Raw genomic sequence first — 22500 nt, 5'->3', positions numbered from 1 at the left:
CTCACCAGGATCAAGATAAACTGATAAAAAAAAGACATTTGAGTTTCTGAATTCATGTCAAATGATTGAGAGAAAACCAGAAGCTCTGAAATGAGTTACCAGGAGGAGCAGGGAAACACACAATGGTAAGTGAGAAGAAAACACAATGTTCTGTAATTTCTCACTTTTAAAAAGCTGAGCAGCCGCTGCAGGCTTCTCTCATTATCATCTCTTCAGTTTGAAGGAAATGGAAACGCTTGGTATTGGGAGAAGTTTACAAAATGGTCCAGAAATTGAATGGAGATTGAAACATATAATGCTGGAAACCTTCTGGTTAATGTTCAAATCTTTCATTTAAAAGTGTCACATTTCAGTTTAGGATGTTTTAAGAAATCACAGTCACTGACCTACAAAATAAACTTGAAATAACATAATAAATTCTATGATCAAAATCAGAACCAAGACCAGTAATAAAAACATTTGTATCTGCTCTTCAGTGGAACTGGGAAAAGACCACATTCTCCTGTATCCAGCTGTGTGTCCTTTAAAAGTGACCAGTCGATGCCAGACTTTATCACCTTTAAAGATGGAACAGAGCTTCAGGAACGGTATTGTTGTTGCTTCCTCTTGTTTGTCATAATCTACATTTAAATTCCATGATCAGGTTTTAGAGTGAGCTGTGGTTTGTGGATAGTAAAATAGATGTCTGAAAAAGATAAAAGACTTTAAAAACCTCTTCTCTTTTGTCTCTTTCCCGCCCATTGGTGTTAAAATGCTGACTGAATTTGAGAGTGTTGTAGATATTTTCTGAATTTAAAATGCAGCTGTTTCACCAGATGTGAGACGAGTCGAGAATCAGGAGTAAAAGTTAAAAAAGTACACATTTGATATTAGGAGAAATTTACTAAATGGTGCAGAAATGGGAGCAACACAGTTTCCTTCAGTTTGGGTTGTTTAAAGAAAACGCAGTCACTGACCAACAAAATAAACTGAATAAAAACATCTAAAGAAAATCTTTAATCAGAACCAACAGAACCAAGACCAGGACTAAACTTTGTGTATCTACTCTTTAGTGGAACTGGAGAAAGACCACATTCTCCTGTATCCAGCTGTGTGTCCTTTAAAAGTGACCAGTCAATGACACACTTCATCGACTTTAAAGATGGAACAGAGCTTCAGGAAAGGTATTGTTTCATATTAATCACTATTCTATTGTTAATTGTTCAACTCATGCAAAGTTACATTTTGTTTTCATTTCAGTTTTTTGGAATTGTGGGTTCTTTTAAACATCTGGCACAATCATGACTGTGCCAAATTTCTCAAACCCCCGGGAGGTCAAAGGGCATTATAATGTTGTTGGCTCTGTCTTTACTCTTAAAACTTGTCGTTGTTAGAGTCAGTGTTGCAGGACACTTGGTGCGCTTTAAAATGTACAAAGGGCTGCTGGGTTGGGCAACTCTAAGTAAGATGGTGTAGTATAGCTGGGTTGGGCAACTCTTAGTAAGATAGTGTAGTATAGCTGGGTTGGGCAACCCTATGTAAGATGGTGTAGTATAGCTGGGTTGGGCAACTCTAAGTAAGATGGTGTAGTATAGCTGGGTTGGGCAACCCTATGTAAGATGGTGTAGTATAGCTGGGTTGGGCAACCCTATGTAAGATGGTGTAGTATAGTTGGGTTGGGCAACCCTATGTAAGATGGTGTAGTATAGCTGGGTTGGGCAACTCTTAGTAAGATAGTGTAGTATAGCTGGATTGGGCAACTCTATGTAAGATGGTGTAGTACAGCTGGATTGGGCAACTCTATGTAAGATGGTGTAGTATAGCTGGGTTGGGCAACCCTATGTAAGATGGTGTAGTAAAGCTGGATTGGGAACCCTATGTAAGAGGGTGTAATATAGCTGGATTGGGCAACTCTAAATAAGATGGCAAAAAATGCCACATACCCTTTTGTTCATAATGTGTTCATAATCCAAGTTAATCCAAGTTATCCTAAATATAATCATCTAATCATTTCTGCTGAGTGTTTGACACTTTGAATGGATACATTTTTTTCAGTAATTTTTAAGTATTTAGGACATTTAAAAAAAATATTTTACAAATAAATGTTGAAATTATGAAGAGCAAATAGGATCCTTAGATATGAGCAGATTAGAGTGTTTACAGTTGGACAGAGAGGCAAGTGGTTTAATGTACAAATCCTCTGTTAATCTCAAACACTTTTAAATGCACTCACATGATTATATAAAACAGGTATATCTATTTATCGATTTATTTATTGTTGAATGATGTGTACTAACTGATCTTTTGCTGCACAGCCGTGTTTGCGTAGCACAAACTCATACTTTCAGGCAACGTGCTGCTAAAAATCCTCACAGTGCAGCGTGTAGGGTGAAGAAAATTCACTCATCAGCAGGAGGGTTTTGTGTTAAACAACTGCAGTGGGTTTAGAAATTCAGGGAGCAGATGCCGTCTCTAATCAGCCTTTCAAAGTATTTGCTGACAGTTGCGGTCGGATCAACAGGGTGTCGGTCATTCAGGCTCCAGTATATTTGGATTGGGATTCAGCATTTCTTATTGTGCCATCGCTGTGTTTCCTGTGCCCTGAACCAATTCCTCCATGAGAAGATAAAAACTGACAATGTTTGTTTTTTCACAGAAACCAAAAACAGAAACCAAAAACCATCTGTGGAAATGTGGAATCCATATTCAAGGTTTGTGTGTGTGTGTGTGTGTGTGTGTGTGTGTGTGTGTGTGTGTGTGTGTGTGTGTGTGTTACTGTATATTATCTATTTTTAATAAAAAGTAGATTAACTTAAACAGTTCACTTTACAGTTATTAAAGTTACAGTTACAGCAGTATAATGTGTAACCAGATAAGAGTTATTAAAGAGTTTAGAGTTTATTTTATTCTGTTTTTAATTCAACTCTACTTCTATTATTAAATACATTAATATTATTAAATTAAATACATGTATTAAATATATGACTCCTATCAGAAAACTGTTTTTAATCAGTGTATATGGAGTTCACTCTACACGCACCTGTAATTAAAAAATAATTTAAAAAATCGCATTTTATTTGTCACACACACACACACACACACACACACACACACACACACACACACACACACACACACACACACACACATACACACACATACACATACAGAGTACAACATGCAGTGAAATGCTTTTTACGACTGTCCGGCATTCGAGCATAGAAAGGAATGGAATATAAAGGGAATGGAATGAGAATTAAAAATAAAACCAAGAAAAAATATGGTAGATAAATAAAAGTGAAGATGGAGAGAGAGAGATCCAGTTCTAGATCCTGGGTGTTTCCTGGATTAAACTCTAAATGGCCTGAGATAAGAAGTTTTGCTATTTTCATAAAGAAAATTGCAGTTGGGATGGCTGAGGTCCTTCACAATCTTCCTGGATCTGAGCCTGCACCGCGTGCTGTAGATGTCCTGCAGGTTAGGGAGCTCGGTGTGGATGGTACTTTCAGCTAACTGAACCTCCCTCTGGAGGGCTCGCCTATCCTGCATGGTGCTGTTCCCGAACCAGAAAGTGATGCTACCCATCAGGACACTCTCAATGGTGCAAGTGTAGAAAGTCTTTAGCACCTGAGAGGGTAGTTTGAAGTCCCTTAAGCGTCTCGGATGGTACAGACGTTGCCGGGCTTCTTCATCAGGGTGTTGATGTGACAGGACCAAGACGGGTCTTGTGTAATGTGAACACCTAGGGTTCAAACTGTACACTCTCTCCACTGGGGTCCTGTTGATGTTTAGCGGTTGGTATGACCGCTCCTGCTTCGTGCTGAAGTCCACGATCAACTCCTTAGTCTTGCTGACGTTCAGGAGAAGGTTGTTCTCCTGGCGCCATCTCTCCAGGTTTTAAACCTCCTGTAGGTATGCCGTCTCATAATTGTTGGAGATCAGGCCCACCACAACAGTGTCATCAGCAAACTTGATGATGGTGGTGGAATTGGAAGTGGCCACACAATCATATGTGTGCAGTGAGTACAGCAGGGGGCTCAGAACACAACCCTGGGAAGCTCCAATGCTGGGGGTGAGGGTGGATGAGGTGTGTTTGCCCACCCATACAGATTGTGGTCTGTCTGTCAGGAAGTTGGAGATCCATTTACACAGGGGTGGGCTTAGTCCCAGGACCTCCAACTTAGAGGTGAGCGAGGAGGAAATTATGGTTTTAAACGCTGAACTGTAGTCCACAAACAGCATCTTTTGCATAATTCTCTTTTCTGTAGCCTAGGTGGCTCAACGTAGTGGGCAGGAGATGAGCAATGTTTCCTCAGTAGAGCGGTTCTGGCGGTACGCGAACTTTAGTGGATCCAGTGTGTCTTTTAGTGATGCAGTGATGAAGTCTCTGACCAGTATTTCAAAGCACTTCATCACTACTGAGGTCAGGGCTACAGGGCAGTAGTTGTTGAGGCAGGTGGGCTGGGGCTTCTTTGGGACAGGAACAATGGTGGACTGTATGAAGCATGAGGGGAAAACAGACTGTTTCAGTGAATGGTTGAATATCTCAGTGAACACCGGTGCTAGCTGGTCAGCGCAGGCTTTCAGAATCCAACCAGTGATGCCATCTGGTCCTGCTGCCTTCCTGGTATTCACTCTATTGAATGCCCTCCTCATGTCATACTCCGAGATGGTGAACGTGCTCTCTGGCTCTATCAATGTGCATGCCGTTTGTGCCGCTAGCGTGGTTAGCTGCAGCCTCGAAGCTAGCATAAAAGATGTTTAGCTCGTTTGCCAGAGAAGCATCCACATTCCCCATTCTAGAGGATTGTGTTTTATAGTCCGTGATGGTTCTTAGTCCCTGCCACAGGCTCCTAGAGCCACCATATTGGAACTGTGACTCTAGTTTCCTCCAATAGCGGCACTTTGCTTCCTTCACCTCTCAGTGCACACTGTAAGACGGAGCCTTGTACTCGTCCATGTCCCCGGTGGCGAGCCCCATGTTGTAGGCAGCGGTGCGGGATTTTAGAGCATTGCGGATGGTTTCCTATGGCTTCCAGCTGGGAAATGTTCTGATGGTGGTTTTCTGCACCGTATCTGCTAATTTCCCGATGAATCCCCCAACTGCTTTTGTAAACATGTTGACGTCATCAGAGCGTGTCCGCTTGAGGTGGAATACAAACGGCACTATGACCGAGCTGAATTCCCGAGGTGGAAAGAAGGGCCATCATTTGATGGTTAGTAGTTCCAGATTTGGTATGCAGGAGCGTGAAAGAGGAACGATGCTTGCGCTGTTCACCATCAGACACACTCCTCCTCCCCTTCACTTCCGCGACATCCAGTACCGCTGGGTTCAGCCATGTCTCCGTGAGGCAAAGAAGGTTGCACTCCCGAAGGCCCCTTTGGAACTTGACCCTTGCCCTGAGGTCGTCAAGCTTGTTTCCCAGTGACTGGACATTGGCTTAAAGGATACTAGTTAAGGGAGCGCGGTGTACGCGTGCCCTCAGCCTGTTCCTGATGCCGGCTGGTTTCCCTCGCAGACGCCGATACGGGTCGTGTCTCCTTTGTTCATCCTTAGGTTCTCGCAGCATGGGTCCGGGTTTAAAAACGGCGAAAGGTGAGTGGATTGTACACCAATAGAGATAAGAGCGGCTCTGTCATATCTAATGATGACCATCTTGTATAAGTAGTATGGTAACTATGTAAATAAAGACATAAAATAAACAACAAAAAAAGACGGTACAGCAGCCGACCTCCCCGGCGCCATCTTGAAATAATTCAGCTGTTATTAGAAACATATCAGAATCAGCAAATAAATACCTCATGACCAATCAAAATGCAGAATTTTACAGCAGTGTGGTATAAAATGCATGTAACTGATCATATAGTTTATTTATTTATGTATCTGCTTAATAATAGTAGTAAATGTTGTTTTTTTCAGGAGCTGAAGCACAAAGTCATCATACTATTGAAGAATGAGCTGAACAGGTTCAAGAAGCTGCTGAGTACTGATTATCCAGCATGCTCTGGGGAGGAGGAGGAGGAGGATCTGCAGTGTATTAAAGAGGGTGTGCTGAAGATCACAGTGCAGGTCCTGAAGACCATGAAGCAGAAAGATCTTGCAAACAGACTACAGATCAGTAAGAGTTTTAGTTTTTTACAATATTCTATCATTTTGAAGGAAACACACTGGACCCCTGGTCTATATTATTATACTGATCTTCATCCTCATGACTAATATTGAATTTCACATTGTGTCTGGTGTTTAGACATGAAAATATTCATCATCAAATCTCTCTGTTTGTTAGAACTCGCCTCTGTGTATCAGCACAAACTCAAATCCAAACTTCTAGATAAATGTAGAAGAATTAATGAAGGAATCTCACAGCATGGAACATCAACACTTCTGAACCAGATCTACACAGATCTTTACATCACAGAGAGTTGGAGTGGAGACGTCAATGATGAACATGAGGTGAGACAGATTCAGACAGCATCCAGGAGACCAGAAACTGAGGAGACACCCATCAAATGTAATGATCTCTTTAAAGACAAGTCCATTAGAAGTGTGCTGACTAAAGGAGTAGCTGGAATTGGAAAAACAGTCTCTGTGCAGAAGTTCGTTCTGGACTGGGCTGAAGGAAAAGTGAATCAGGACGTCCTCTTCCTGTTTCCACTTCCCTTTAGAGAACTGAATCTGGTAAAGCAGGGAAATTTTAGTCTGATGAACCTTCTTCATCGGTTCTTCCCTGAAATTAAGGACCTGGAGGTAATAGACAGTGATGCCTACAAAGTCCTGTTCATCTTTGATGGTCTGGATGAGTGTCGAATTCCTCTATATTTCCGGAACAATGAGATGTTGTGTGATGTGACAGAGTCAGTCTCAGTAGATGTTTTGCTGACGAACCTCATCAAGGGGAATCTGCTTCCCTCTGCTCTCCTCTGGATCACCACTCGACCAGCAGCAGCCAGTCAGATCCCTCCTGAGTATGTAAACCAGGTCACAGAGGTACGAGGGTTCAGTGATCCTCAGAAAGAGGAGTACTTCAGGAAGAGGATCAGCGATCAGAGCCTGTCCAACACAATCATCACACACATGAAGTCTTCCAGAAGCCTCTTCATCATGTGTCACATCCCAGTCTTCTGCTGGATCTCAGCCACTGTTCTAGAGAGAATGTTGGGTGAAGCAGAGGGTGGAGAGATCCCCAAGACTCTCACTCAAATGTTCACACACTTCCTGATCTTTCAGATCAAACACAAGGACCAAAAGTACCATCAGAAAAGTGACATTGATCTTCCGCAGACCAGAGAGAGTATCCTGGCTTTGGGAAAACTGGCTTTCCAACAGCTGGATAAGGGAAACCTGATGTTCTATGAGGAGGACCTGAGAGAGTGTGGTATTGATGTTACAGAAGCGGCCGTGTACTCAGGAGTGTGTACTCAGATCTTCAGAACAGAGTCTGGACTCCACCTGGGGAGGATGTTCAGCTTTGTGCATCTGAGTGTTCAGGAGTTTCTGGCTTCATTATTTGCATTTCTCTGTTTCCTCGACAAACAAATTCCAAAAGAACAAACCACAAATCTGTCTGGTCTTTTCAACACATCAGAAATGTCTGAGTTCCTCAGGAGTGCAGTGGACCAGGCCTTACTGAGTGAAAATGGACACTTGGATCTTTTCCTCCGCTTCCTTCTGGGCCTCTCAGTGGAGTCTAATCAGAAGCTCATTGGAGGTCTGCTGACACACACAGGAAGCAGCTCTGACTGCCAAAAGGACATTGTTCAGTACATCAAGTTCAAGTTTGAACAAAATCCATCTCCAGAGAGATTAATTAATCTGTTCTACTGTCTGAACGAGTTACATGATGATTCACTAGTGAGGGAGATCCAAAGCTACATGAACTCAGGACGTCTCTCTGAAGCTGAACTCTCACCTGCTCGGTGGTCTGCTCTGGTCTTTGTGTTGCTGACATCAGAGGAGGATCTGGAAGTGTTTGAGCTCCAGAAGTTCATAAGATCAGATAAATGCTTTAAGAGACTGATACCAGTCGTCCAGCAGGCTACAAGAGCTCTGTAAGTAAAAGCTGTTAGTGATACTGGTGTCAGGTATCAGTCTGATCCATTTACTCATGAAAAATATGTGTGAGAGAGAAAAGTGTGTTTGTGTTTATGAAGGTCTCAGTAATTAATGAGTTCCTCTGCCATTTTCTCCTTTCAGACTCAGTGAGTGTAATCTGACAGAGAGAAGCTGCTCAACTTTACACACAGTTCTCAGCTCAGAATCCTCCAAGCTGACTGAGGTGGATCTGAGCAGGAATCCTCTGGAGAACTCAGGAGTGAAGCTGCTTTGTGCTGCACTGAAGAGTCCAAACTGTAAACTGGAGACACTGAGGTACATAATTTTTATATCCAGCAACATTACTAACAAGAAAATCCCAGAGTGAGAATATGGTGGTGTCTGGACATGTTAAGTGAATAAACTATAAATATTTAAATAAACAGATTCATATAATTCTATTCTATAAATTACTACTGATTACCTTCTAAATGTGTTTTCTCTTCAGTAAACTTTTGGTCTTGTGGCCAAAACTAGAACTTTGTATTGGTGACGGAACTTCACTGGGAAATCTCACAATCTGTAGCTTTAATTGTGTTTATTACGTGTTAATTGTGTATTTTATTTTCTCTTTAGACTTTCAGACTGCAGTATAACAGAGGAAGGATACACTGCTCTGGCTGAAGCTCTGAGATCATCACACCTGATAGAGCTGGATCTCAGAGGGAACGATCCTGGAGAATCAGGAGTGAAGCTGCTCACTGATTTACTACAGGATCCAAAACATAAACTAAAGACACTGAGGTGATTCTTCACTATCAGTTATATATTTAGAGTGTTATTGGAGTGTAATAGTATTAACAGTGTGTTTGTGTTTTAAACACGGTGTAATTGTGTTCACTTTAATCCACATTATTTGATGCCACTGTACCTTACAGTCATGTGAAGTTTTGCTGTTACATTTCTATAATCTAGAAGTGAATCAGTTCCTTATTGTTCTCATTACACAGTTTTAACATGCAGCATTATTTTTCTCTACAGATTGTTGAAAAGTGCTGATGCAGCAGAAGCCCTCAGATCTCTTAGTAAGATTGTAGGTGAAGACCCCCTACTGCACAGGGAACTGGATCTGAGCAGGACAACACCTGGAGACGTCAACGTGAAGAATCTCTCAGCTCTGCTGCAGGATCCACATTACAGACTGCAGAAACTTACGTAAGAAACAACACACACATACAGATCTCTATTTTCATCCTGCTGTAAGAGCAATTAGTGTAACATTTCACATTTCCACTTTCTGTTCACACACACACACACACACACACACACACACACACACACACACACACACACACACACACACACACACACTGTCTCTGTCTCTCTCTGTCTCTCTCTCTCTCTCTCTCTCTCTCTCTCTCTCTCTCTACAGATTATGGAACAGTATAAGTGATGAATCCTGTGCTGATGTGGCTTCAGCTCTCTGTACAAATCCATCACACATCAGAGATCTGGATCTGAGTTGGTGTGAACTGAGAGACTCAGGAGTGAAGAAACTCTGTGATCTACTGAAGAAACACGAGTGTAAACTGGAGACACTGCGGTGAGAAACTCAGTGATGAAACACATTAAGTTGTGTAATAATGCAGAATATGAGTGTTAGTGTGTGAACAGATATAAAAAGATTAATTTTAAAGAGTGTAAAAGTGCATGATGTCCTGCAGTAAACTGTACATTGAAGAAAATCCTGTCATTTCTATTGTAATTTAATACAGTGAAATTCTACAGAAGTTTCTTAATCTCACACACACACACACACACACACACACACACACACACACACACACACACACACACACACTCTCACACACACACACTCTTACACACACACACACACACACACACACACACACACTCTCACACACACACACACACACACACACACACACACACACACACTCTCACACACACACACACACACACACACACACACACACACACACACACACACACACACACACACACAGTCTCAGCAGGAGTAAACAGATGTAAACAGATATAAACATCTGTAACATTTAATTTGCACAAATACTAACAGACTAAAATGTTAGTTTAAAAACTCGAGCATAACATTTTTTTAACTCAAATATTACATTAATATATATTATTATTTATTTTGCGCTTAAACACACACAAATGTATTTAAACTGCATTCTGTCTTTCACTTTATATTTACTCCAGTCACTAGATTAATCATGGCGGCTGCTACGACCTTCTTCTCTGTTAGGTGTGTGTGTGTGTGTGTGTGTGTGTGTGTGTGTGTGTGTGTGTGTGTGTGTGTGTGTGTGTGTGTGTACAGTACAGACTAAAAGTTTGGACACACCTTCTCATTCACAGAGTTTTCTTTATTTTCATGACTATGAAAATTGTAGATTCACACTGAAGGCATCAAAACTATGAATGAACACATGTGGAATTATATATGGAATTATATACATAACAAAAAAGTGAACTGAAAATATGTCATATTGTAGGTTCTTCAAAGTAGCCATCAAGAGAATGCCAAGAGTGTGCAAAGCAGTAATCTAAGCAAAAGGTGGCTACTTTGAAGAACCTACAATACAACCTACAACCTACTATAGATATGATTTGAATATTATATAACTTGTTTTTGTATAATTTCTTTCTCTAATCGACTAAATATTATTTCCTTTTCTGCAGATGATCTAAAAGTATAAGTGAGAAATTCTGGGCTGATGTGGCTTCAGTTCTCTGTACAAATCCATCACACATCAGAAAAGTGGATCAGTGATGTGATGAAACAGTTTTATAATAAAAGCAGGAACAGAATAAACTCTTAGCAGTAGTCAGTAATGTGTAACTAACGTGTGTAACTCGCTCTCTAGATTAGATTTATTATCAGTAATAAAGATGAAATAAAGGTGTATTGTAACTCTGGTAATGAGGAGGATGTGGGATTAGGAACAAATAATCAGTTTATTTATTACACAATCATTTAAAAATAATCAGCTAAAAAACTTATTTTACAACAAAAACATGATTTTATTTGGTCTCCTTCCTTGTTTACAGAAAAGTCTGACAAACAACTTCCTGCCAGTGTTTATATAAATACATATTTTATATCTAGTGTTAAATCCCCCCCTCTATCTGTTCTAAAGACCCCCATGGGGGAAGTTTTATCACTGTGTATCCCGTGACTTTCAGTCCACATGAACAGTAGATGCTAAAAACAAAACTCTAGTGTACATTTGTAACAGAAATGTAAATGTTACTTGTGAAAACATGATTATTCAAACTTACATATTTATTTATTTATTTATTTATTTATTTATTTATTTATTTAGGTAATGCATTAGTTTGTGCCCCCCTCTGCCCTATTTTATATCAAATATTTTCATCAATTAAAAACAGAAAATTAACAATTATATTCAGTTAATGTTTGTTTTTGAGGCTTAAAATTGTATTTGAATTGAAATGTTGTATATTTTTACACCCCTAATGGTTATAATTATTTTTTAGATATTGGTGAATATTAACGGTAAATAAATCAGAAGAAAGAATATACGATAAAAAACAGAGTTTATAAATGTGTTTTTTCTCTAATGTTGGATTAAACACTGTTTCCTTTTCTACAGATTACAGAACAGTATAAGTGATGAATCCTGTGCTGATGTGGCTTCAGCTCTCTGTACAAATCCATCACACATCAGATATCTGGATCTGAGTTGGTGTGAACTGGGAGACTCAGGAGTGAAGAAACTCTGTGATCTACTGAAGAAACACGAGTGTAAACTGGAGACACTGCGGTGAGAAACTCAGTGATGTGATGAAACAGTTTAATAATAAAAAGCAGGAACAGAATAAAACTCTTAGCAGTTCTGGTTATTAACTATGAATATAAACTACATTTACTTTTTCCAGCTGCTGATCTGAATTTCTTTTCATTCTCACTGCTTTATTTTGGAAAAAGAAGGAAAAAAGTTTCATTCTGATCAAAATGAATAGTAATGAATTGTATAATTAGAATCTTTTTTCTGAAGAACAGAAAGTAGATGTTAGAAATGTGATGATGTTTTTACTTCAGTCATTTCTGTATCCTTTCTTTCTCTAATGTTGGACTAAACCCAAGTTACTCAACACACAGCCGAGGGCCACATCCGGCCTGTTCCACTTTAAGATGTGACCTGCAGCAGGTCTTTTGGTGTCTCACAATTTTACATTGAATAATTGAAATTCAGCTCGGAATAGAAAGAGCTGCGTTTAAGGAGCAGCTTATAGAGTTTCAGCACAATACCATTCATAGTCATGTAGAGAAGGTTATGGGAAAATATTCATTTGATGAAACTTATTATTATTATTATTATTATTATTATTATTATTTTCACTCATATTTATTTATTAAATCTCACTCAGTGTCCTGATGTGGTTTTATTATCACCAGAAAAACTACTTGAGAATGTAAACCGTGTGTGTGTGTGTGTGTGTGTGTGTGTGTGTGTGTGTGTAGCTTAAAAACAGTCTTTAAATTAATTTAAAACTATTGAAATATATGAATAATAAATTGTGGTTCTTTGTGTCTGATGTGGTTGGAATGTGGTTCTTTTGGTCTCTGAAGATAAAAACCTCAGGATTAAACACTGTTTCCTTTTCTACAGATTACGGAACAGTATAAGTGATGAATCCTGTGCTGATGTGGCTTCAGCTCTCTGTACAAATCCATCACACATCAGAGATCTGGATCTGAGTTGGTGTAAACTGGGAGACTCAGAAGTGAAGAAACTCTGTGATCTACTGAAGAAACACGAGTGTAAACTGAAGACACTGGAGTGAGAAACTTTATGATAAAATAAACTGAATTGAAATCACAATGTTTATATTCACACTTTCCTGATCCACACTAACAAAACTGAGATCTTCATTATATTATTAGTTTAACAGCCGTGTTTATTAATATAGTAATTATAAATCTAATTTTACAGGAATTATCAAGCAGTTACATACTAACTGTCATGAGGTAAAAGTACATTAGAAAAAGTTAAAATAAATTATATTTGTATGTGTATGTTTTTCATCTCATGTTTCCTCGTACATTTCTTACTGTACATTTTTTTACCATCTGAATAAAAGGAATTCAGAATTGTAAAGATTTATTGGCCTTTTTTTAGACGCATCTCTATAATATTTTATATATAAATGTTGGATTGAAAACTGTTTCCTTTTCTACAGATTACAGAACAGTATAAGTGATGAATCCTGGGCTGATGTGGCTTCAGCTCTCTGTACAAATCCATCACACATCAGAGATCTGGATCTGAGTTGGTGTAAACTGAGAGACTCAGGAGTGAAGAAACTCTGTGATCTACTGAAGAAACACGAGTGTAAACTGGAGACACTGCGGTGAGAAACTCAGTGATGAAACACTACATTTGTCAGGATGCAGGTAGTTGGACTCAAATGCAGAACACCAGCGAGGTTTATAATCAACTTCTTCTATTTCTTTCGGCTGCTCCCATTAGGGGGCGCCACAGCGGATCATCCGTCTCCATACCACCCTGTCCTCTACATCTGCCTCTTTTACACCAACTACCTGCATTTCTTCCCTCACCACATCCATGAACCTCCTCCTTGGTCTTCCTCTTTTCCTCCTTCCTGGTGGCTCCATCCTCAGCATTCTTCTACTGATATAATTCATGTCCCTCCTCTGCACATGTCCAAACCATCTCAATCTCGCCTCCCTCACCTTGTCACCAAAACGTCCAACATGCGCTGTCCCTCTAATAAACTCATTTCTAATCTTGTCCATCCTCGTCACTCCCAACGAAAACCTCAACATCTTCAGCTCTGCTACCTCCAGCTCCACCTCCTGTCTTTTACTCAATGCCACTGTCTCTAATCCATACAACATCTCAGGTCTCACCACAGTCCTATAAACTTTCCCTTTCATTCTTGCAGATACTCTACTATCACAAATCACTCCTGTCACTCTTCTCCACCCACTCCACCCTGCCTGCACTCTTTTCTTTACTTCTCTAACACACTCTCCATTACTTTGCACTGTTGACCCCAGGTACCTGAACTCCTCCACATTCTTCACCTCTTCTCCCTGCAACCGCATCACTCCACTGCCCTCCCTCTCATTCACACACATGTACTCTGTCTTACTCCTACTGACTTTCATTCCCCTCCTCTCCAGCGCATATCTCCACCTCTCCAGGCTCTTCTCAACCTGCTCACTACTCTCACCACAAATCACAATATCATTTGCAAACATCATAGTCCAGGGAGACTCCTGTCTGACCTCGTCCGTCAACCTGTCCATCACCACTGCAAACAGGAAAGGGCTCAGGGCCGATCCTTGATGCAGTCCAACCTTCACCTTGAACCAGTCTGTCGTTCCTACTGCACACTTCACTGCTGTCACACTGTCCTCATACATGTCCTGCACCACCCTCACATACTTCTCTGACCCACCTGACTTCCTCATACAATACCACAACTCCTCTCTCGGCACCCTGTCGTACGCTTTCTCTAAATCCACAAATACACAATGCAGCTCCTTCTGTCCTTCACTATACTTCTCCATCAACGTTCTCAAAGCAAATAAGGCATCTGTGGTGCTCTTCCTCGGCATGAAACCATACTGTTGCTCACAGATGGTCACCTCTTCTCTCAGCCTGGCTTCCACTACTCTTTCCCATAACTTCATGGTGTGACTGATCAACTTAATTCCCCTGTAGTTACTGCAGGTCTGCACATCTCCCTTATGCTTAAAGATCAGTACCAAAACACTCCTTCTCCATTCCTCAGGCATCTTCTCACCTTCCAAAATCTTGTTAAACAATCTGGTTAAAAACTCCACTGCCATCTCTCCTAAACATCTCCACGCTTCTACCGGTATGTCATCTGGTCCAACCGACTTTCCATTCTTCATCCTCTTATTTGCTGCTCTCACTTCCTCCTTACTAATCCTATCCACTTCCTGCTTTACTAACTCCACATCATTCAACCTTCTCTCTCTCTGATTTTCCTCATTCATCAGCTGCTCAAAATACTCCCTCCATCTTCTCAACACACTCTCCTCACTAGTCAACACATTTCCCTCTCTATCCTTTATTGCTCTAACTTGCAACGAATCCTTCCCAGCTCGGTCCCTCTGCCTGGCCAATCGGTACAAATCCTTTTCTCCTTCCTTAGTGTTCAACCTCTCATACAGCTCCTCATATGCCTTTTCCTTGGCTTTCGCCACATCCCTCTTTACCTGCTGCCGCATCTCCTTGTACTCCTGCCTACTTTTCTCATCACTCTGTCGATCCCACTTCTGTTTTGTTAACCTCTTTCCCCTTATGCTCTCCTGCACTTCCTCATTCCACCACCACGTCTCCTTGTCTTCCTTTCTATTTCCAGATGTCACACCAAGAACTTTTCTAGCTGTCACCCTCATCACTCCTGCAGTAGTTGCCCAATCGTCCAGCATCTTATCACCACCACCGAGCCCCTGTCTGACCTCTTCCCTGAACCTCACACTACAGTCTTCCTCCTTCAGTTTCCACCATCTTATTCTTCTTTCAGTCCTTACTCTCCTCCTCCTCTTCTTCGCCTCCAAAACCATCCTACAGACCACCATCCGATGCCGTCTAGCTACACTGTCCCCTGCCAGCACCTTACAGTCTCCAATCTCCTTCAGGTTGCATCTCCTACATAGAACATAGTCCACCTGTGTGCACCTTCCTCCACTCTTATACGTCACCCTATGATCCTCCTTCTTCTTAAAATATGTGTTCACCACTGCCATTTTCATCCTTTTAGCAAAATCTACCACCATCTGCCCTTCCACATTTCTCTCCTTTAGGCCATACCTACCCATAACCTCCTCATCACCTCTGTTCCCTTCACCTACATGTCCATTAAAGTCTGCCCCAATCACCAATCGTTCATTTCTAGGGACACCATCTACCACTTCATCTAATTCACTCCAGAATCTTTCTTTCTCCTCCATGTCACAGCTGACTTGTGGAGCATAGGCACTGATGACATTTATCATCATCCCTTCAACTTCCAGCTTCACGATCATCACCCTATCAGAAACTCTCTTCACCTCCACTACACTCTTACTGTACTCTTCTTTCAGAATCACCCCTACACCATTTCTCTTCCCATCCACACCATGATAAAACAGTTTAAACCCACCTCCAATGTTCCTGCTCTTACTCCCTTTCCACTTGGTCTCCTGAACACACAACATATCTACCTTTCTCCTCTCCATCATATCAGCTCCCTCTCTCCCTTTACCCGTCATAGTACAAACATTTAAAGTACCAACCCGAACCTCCACTCTCCTCCACTCTCCTCCACTTTTCCTTTCCCTGTCGCCTCTGTAGGCGTCTTCCTCCTCTCCTCCTTCTCCTTCGGCCATATATAGGTTATATAGAGGTTTATAATCAACATCTTTATTAAAAAAAAAAAACAAATTCAGGCAAAACCCAGAGGAAACAACAGGCCGAGTAGTGCACGTAAAAACACAAAAACACGAAGTGTCCGATAACTTATGACCAGGTGCAGAGCAGGGAATGGCCGAGAGAGGGAGCCAGTGAGAGAATAAAAGACAAAAGAAGAAAAATAAACATAAAACAAACCGGCGGCAAAAGCGAATCCGAGGAAAACCGGAAGATCCAAAACAGTAACTAAAGGATCCTGGAAGCGAAACGAGGGAGCAGAAAAGTTACAAAAAGATCCGGAAGCAGACGAGACAATCTGATAGAGAACGAAGGAAATCCGCGTCTATTTATAGAACGGCAACATGGCGGCCGGGACGGTGGAGAGTTCGCGCTACTCCGGAAACGGAAGCTGCGGAAGTGAAAGAACCGGAAGTGCGCCGCCGCTGGCTGACAAAATTGAGATCTTTATATTTTCTTGATCCTCATTAACAAAACTGAGAAAATCTTCATCTCTGTATGAATTAAACATTTGTGTTTGTGTTGATGAATCTCATTCCTACTGTAAACATCTCCATCATTCTCTCCCTGTGTGCAGGTTAATAGACTGCAGGATAACTGATGGAGGAGGAGCTGCTCTGACTGAAGCTCTGAGATTGAACTCCTCACATCTGAAAGTACTGGATCTGAGAGAGAATGAACTAAAAGATTCAGTTGTACAGGAACTCCAGGAGATTATACAGAGTTCAGGAGGAAAACTACAGTAAGTTCATGTAACACAGATTGTATAATTTCTGTAGAAAATAATGAGATTTTATTTTCTATTCCACTAAAATGAAGGTGTGGTTTGATCACTGCCAGTACGACACACAGCACACTTCTGCATGGTGTTTAGAGACGAGTGGGATTTATATAAAGATTAACATACAGCATGATTTTAACCTGGAGTTTAGTTTCAACTCTAGAAATCTTCCACTACTGACTACATTTTGATGTTAAAATCTTTATCAGTAAACATTTCTTCATAAATACATCAAGTTTTATAAGTATATAAATATAAGAAGTGAATAAGGGCCGTCTCTATACTGATGATTGCTGTAGAAGGCTGAGTTTCCCAAAGTTGAGATGATTCTCAGGGTTCAGTGGGAGTTCAGTGTGAAGTTCACGCTACATTTAATAACAATCGTTGTGTTGTGATGTTTTTGGGAAACTCAGTCTGAATCAGTATCAGATGAACTTTAATAAAGCTGATAAACCAGTGATCAGCACTTCCTCAGTGTAAATGATAGAAAAGCTGAAGAAAAGAAAACCACAGGTTTGGAAGTGTTTTAAAGTTCACAAGTCTGTAACGACTACATTCTGTTTTACTGTAAATAAATTCATTCTCATGTTTTTACTCTTCTGTTCCTACAGATATGATACATTACGGACACAAACATTTACAGGAGCTGCTGCCTGTAATCTCAGCACTGGTAGTAAATCTGTTGAACAGCCAAATTCACAGGGGTGTAGATTAATGTAGGAAACAGTGTGTACAGTTTATATTCCATCAGAGAAGAGAAAAGCAGGAGGCAAGTCAACATCAGCAGTAACACACAGAGACACCAAACCAGGAGCTCCACAAGCTCTCACACCTCCAATCCATAAAACACACAGTACTACATAATCAGCAGAGAAACTCCTCAATGCAGGACAGAAGGAAACAGCAGGGTTTGGTAGGTGACTGATACTTCAGCTGTAGTGAATCCACTGATCAATTACTGAACACTGAAGAACATCTCAGGAGAAGTGCTGACTCATCATGTTTCTGCTTCTTTATTTACACACAGAGTTTCAGAGCTGAACTGAATATATATTTGTTAAAAGTATTTTATTCTACACTAAATAATGTTTTATACTAAAATATAAATGTCATATATAGTAATTAAATTTGTAAATAATGTGCAATAAAATCATGATTTAAATCGTATTTTCTTGTTGATCACAACATTTAAAAAAAGCTTCACTGTAAATAAAACGTCAGGAAGATCTGCTCTGATGTTCTCGCTCATAAAAACGTCTTCTGAATGTATCAGATACTCGAATTAAACACTTATTTATCATGTCTGGATTTTACTCATCATTTATAAACTCTGTCTTTACTTTAAGTTGGCAAGTTTACAGCTGGAGATGAAATCCATGTTCTTCACATGTTCTACAAATCTGTAGGATCAAATGAAAGTGATGCTCAAATCAAATGTTACTAAGAACATGCTAATATCTAATTCCCACTAATCCACTAAACACTAATATCATCAAAGGACTGGTTCATTTTTATTATATCAGTTTATTATCATTAAAAATGTATTGAATTGATGAAGTCACTGAGGGAAAAGTCAATACAGTGCATAAGTCTACTCATTTCTCTGTGTGTGTTGAGCTGCCAGGTCAGTAGTAGTGCTGAGAAACAACATCTGGAGTTTTAAACTGGACAAAATGTGCACCAATGTTGCTGCTATGAAACTCCTGAAACAGCGTGTCGGCCTCTTCTGCACTGCAAAACCAAAGAGCCCAGAAGATCTTCCAAAGAGATTAGAGGTGAACTCCAAGCTCAAGGTACATCAGTGTCAGATCACACCATCCATCACTGTTTGAGCCAAAATGGACTCAATGGAAGACGACCAAAGGGAAACCAAACATTTGCCAAAATGCATATTGAAAAGTCACAAAGCTTCTGGGAGATGGTCCTTTAGATAAAACACTGGAACTTTTTGGCAAGTCACATCAGCTCTATGTTCACAGACACAACAATGAAGAACACAAAGTATAGAACACTGTGGCTACTGTGGAACATGGGGGAGATTCGGTTATGTTCTGGAGCTCCTCCATGTTTCCTCAAAAGGATGTGCAACAAAATATTCAGCAAAGGGTTCCATCATTTTTATCGAGGTCAGTTTCATTAGTTTGTTATTTAAATGCTTCTGTTGAACCACAATTCAGAAGCAACGTCTGATTTTATTTGTTAATTTTCATAATTTTTTAATTGAATACTTTTGTCAGTTTCAAGTTATTTCAGCGACGTTTGTGGGTTTTTTCTTTAATGGAAAAGTACCAACAATGTTCTCCACATCTGTATATATAGGGATCTGTGTTCATTCAGCCACAAGGGTGTCAGTAAAGTCTGCTACTGATGTAGGTGAGAAGGTTCTGGTTTTGGTCTCCTAGTTGAAGTGAAGGAAAAATTGAATGTTGCCAGATTTAAAGATCTCCAACTTTGTGCTTCCTATTCGGGGAAGAATCACATACAGCTGGAAACATCAGATCTTCCAATAGTTTTGGCCACACAGTGTGAATATAGACATCAGACTTCTTAGTTCTTCATTAGACAAAAGACTTCTTTTTACCAAAGTTATGATTGTTTATTTTAGTGTTAATATTTGGAAGATTATTTCAATCAAATCTGAACAAAAACATTTAGTTCCTCAGAGCAGCTTCATAAACTGGTTAATCAGTCACACAAAAGTAATTAAAATAAATATAGATTCAGTGCGATTAGGGCCACATTGTAAAGTATATAAACGAGGCACAAATGAACAGAGACGTGACTCTGTTTTTAAAACAAATCTGCGTCAAAAATCCGCAATCGCCATGTTTACATTCAAGTTACTTTACTGGCATCAACGAAGTCGAGTTTTCAGGCAGCAGTAAATCTGATGGAAAGTTAAAATCACTAAAAACATCTGTTGCCATGGCCGCAGGAAGTGGGGGTGCTGGGGGTGCTGCAGCACCCCCTATTGGCGAGAGAAAGATTTTTTTTAATGTAGGCCTATTAAAAATATTTTGCACAATTTATAAATTCCTTATATTTTAGGAAATGATAGAAAAACTAATGGAATATTTTTATATAGAAAGCTTGAATTGTCTACTTTTAAACAAAACAATTCAAAATGAAAATAAACCGACTAGCATATGTTTATTATGTTTTCCGTATTAAGTTTGCATTTCTCTCTATAGGCGCGTCACTGCGGAGATGATGAGTGAACATCGTCATCTTCATCTTTGCAGCCCGACACTGACACACAAAAAAAACACTTTATTAATAAACAATTCAAATGTCTCCTTGCTATATTTGACAGATTCATAATCATTACTTTTGCCGGTTCTTTGTGACAGCTGTTATGTGTGTTATTGGCAGCGTCACCCTCTGGTTACAGCACCAGAACATGGACATGTTATTTTAGAGAATGATCCACAACAGACATTAGAACATTAGATATTCTACAATTAAATCAACTAATCGAATATTCAAAAATAGTGTCTCATCCCTGCCAGGAATCTCTTTTTTCTTTTCCCAAATCTTCACTCGCGTCTTCACCCATTTCCAAAGGGGATTAAACGTTTCTTCCTTTGTTCGCTTTTAGGTCGATTATTTTCGTATTCTTTACTGTGGTAAAGTAGAAAAAACGCTGTACAGACCCTACATTTTTACTTGTACGTCAAATTCTTTTTAATAGCCTACAGTTTGTGCTTGTTATTAAGCGCACACATAGCCTAAATGCCTTGCCCTTGTGGAAGATCAAATTAGCGCTTCATACCTTTTACAACAACATGATATCAGAAAAAGAGATCGGTGGTCTCTTTCCTGCTCGTGTTCCACATCCCTCTCGAAGCGCAGAGCGGGAGGCTATAACGCGTCTTTGTGTGGAAATATAAAACTTTTTTTTGTTTTTTTTAAATGGATTCAACTTTATTATATTATGTAAGTTACCAGTATTTACTGATATTTATTTCAATGCTTTACAGGCTTTAGTGTGTTGTTTCTTTGAGTTTTTTATTTATTATTTCAAAACAACCCCCCAACCACCGCCGGTATTTGGTCCACTACCACCGCGGTGGTAAAATAAACTGCCATCGTCACAGCCCTATGTAATTATTTTTAAAATGTATTCTAAATAGACCCAAAAAAAAAAAGTTCACAGCACCCCTGTTCAAAATGACTTCCAGCGGCCCGGTCTGTTGCCTTTGTAACCTTTGGTTAAAAGGTATTAAAAATAAAAAGGAACCGACTACGCCACCTGGGTTATTTATTCACCCAGGAAAATAGATTGAACCCAAAAGAATAATTAAACCAAAAAAGTTACAACAATATGTAGGACCCTGCTGGTTCAGGTGGGATTAAAGACACGTGACTTTCCAAAAATAGTACAAATTTATTAAACAAAAAAAATGCTTAAATATTTTAAAATACCATTTACAGCTTACCAGTTATTTACCCACAATCGGAGAGACTAGATTACATCCTCTCTGTAACAGAAGAGACAGAGCACACAGCAAATCAGTGCAGAATTCTTACCAAGAATAAACCAAAAATAAACCCAAAACACACAAACAATCTCCCCTTCGGTTTAAGTCTCAAAAATCACAGCTCAGATAGTAACATGTGGAAATAGTTATGTAAATGGTACTTACACTTATACACACGTTAAAAAGAGAAAAACAATTAACTCCCGATTAATATTTAAAAAGCGTCCAAGCGGCTCACAGAGCAAAAATACCGAGCCTGTTCATTTAATACACCTGCACAAGAGATCAATATCCAAGTCCTTACTGAAATATAGCACAGAACCGTTTCATAGAATAATCTTTTAAAACACTCAGTAATCCAGCGGTTTACAGCTGCGACGTCCGCTTGGTCCAACCTGTAACCCAAACAAGCTAATTCAGGTTTATAAAACAGTATAAAAACATACAAAACAGGTACAAAACAGCAGCTAGCGCTCTTTAGCCGCACCTGAAAACAAACAAACAAACAAACCAAACATTTCAAAAAGTTTCCCCCTTCCCCACAATAAAGTTGTTTACCTCACAAACGGGGTTCAACTATTCTCACTATATGCTACCTGTGTTCATGCGCACATCCCTACAAACACACATTCAGACCATGATCAGCAACTAATACAATCAAATATAAACCACGCGCCGCAACAGGAACGGAGAAGATAATTTAAATAAAAAATAAAAATAAATACCCCCTTTTTTTTAAATTAATTTATTTAT

At 39.8% G+C, this 22500-nt stretch overlaps 1 protein-coding gene across 2 annotated transcripts in view; it reads left to right on the top strand.

Annotated features, from left to right (window-relative positions):
• Nucleotides 1–22500, top strand: part of LOC310732027 (uncharacterized protein) — a 141424-nt gene that overhangs the window by 1400 nt on the left and 117524 nt on the right. Inside the window, exons 2-14 of one of the 2 annotated variants that reach the window (XM_083552179.1) lie at nt 9–125; nt 477–587; nt 1053–1163; nt 2636–2690; nt 5900–6098; nt 6267–8028; nt 8174–8347; nt 8648–8815; nt 9053–9226; nt 9444–9614; nt 11668–11838; nt 12688–12858; nt 13259–13429. In XM_083552179.1, the coding sequence (XP_083408305.1) occupies nt 91–125; nt 477–587; nt 1053–1163; nt 2636–2690; nt 5900–6098; nt 6267–8028; nt 8174–8347; nt 8648–8815; nt 9053–9226; nt 9444–9614; nt 11668–11838; nt 12688–12858; nt 13259–13429 (3473 nt within the window). In that variant the 5' untranslated portion in view covers nt 9–90. Of the gene's footprint in view, nt 1–8; nt 126–476; nt 588–1052; nt 1164–2635; nt 2691–5556; nt 5576–5899; nt 6099–6266; nt 8029–8173; nt 8348–8647; nt 8816–9052; nt 9227–9443; nt 9615–11667; nt 11839–12687; nt 12859–13258; nt 13430–22500 lie in introns of those variants that run through there. The other variant, XM_083552180.1, reaches the window with a different exon arrangement.

Source organism: Silurus aristotelis (assembly GCF_946808225.1).
Source record: "Silurus aristotelis genome assembly, chromosome: 10".
Taxonomy (NCBI): domain Eukaryota; kingdom Metazoa; phylum Chordata; class Actinopteri; order Siluriformes; family Siluridae; genus Silurus; species Silurus aristotelis.
Note: the sequence above shows the minus strand (reverse complement) of the source record. Positions and strands in the feature narration are given on the sequence as shown.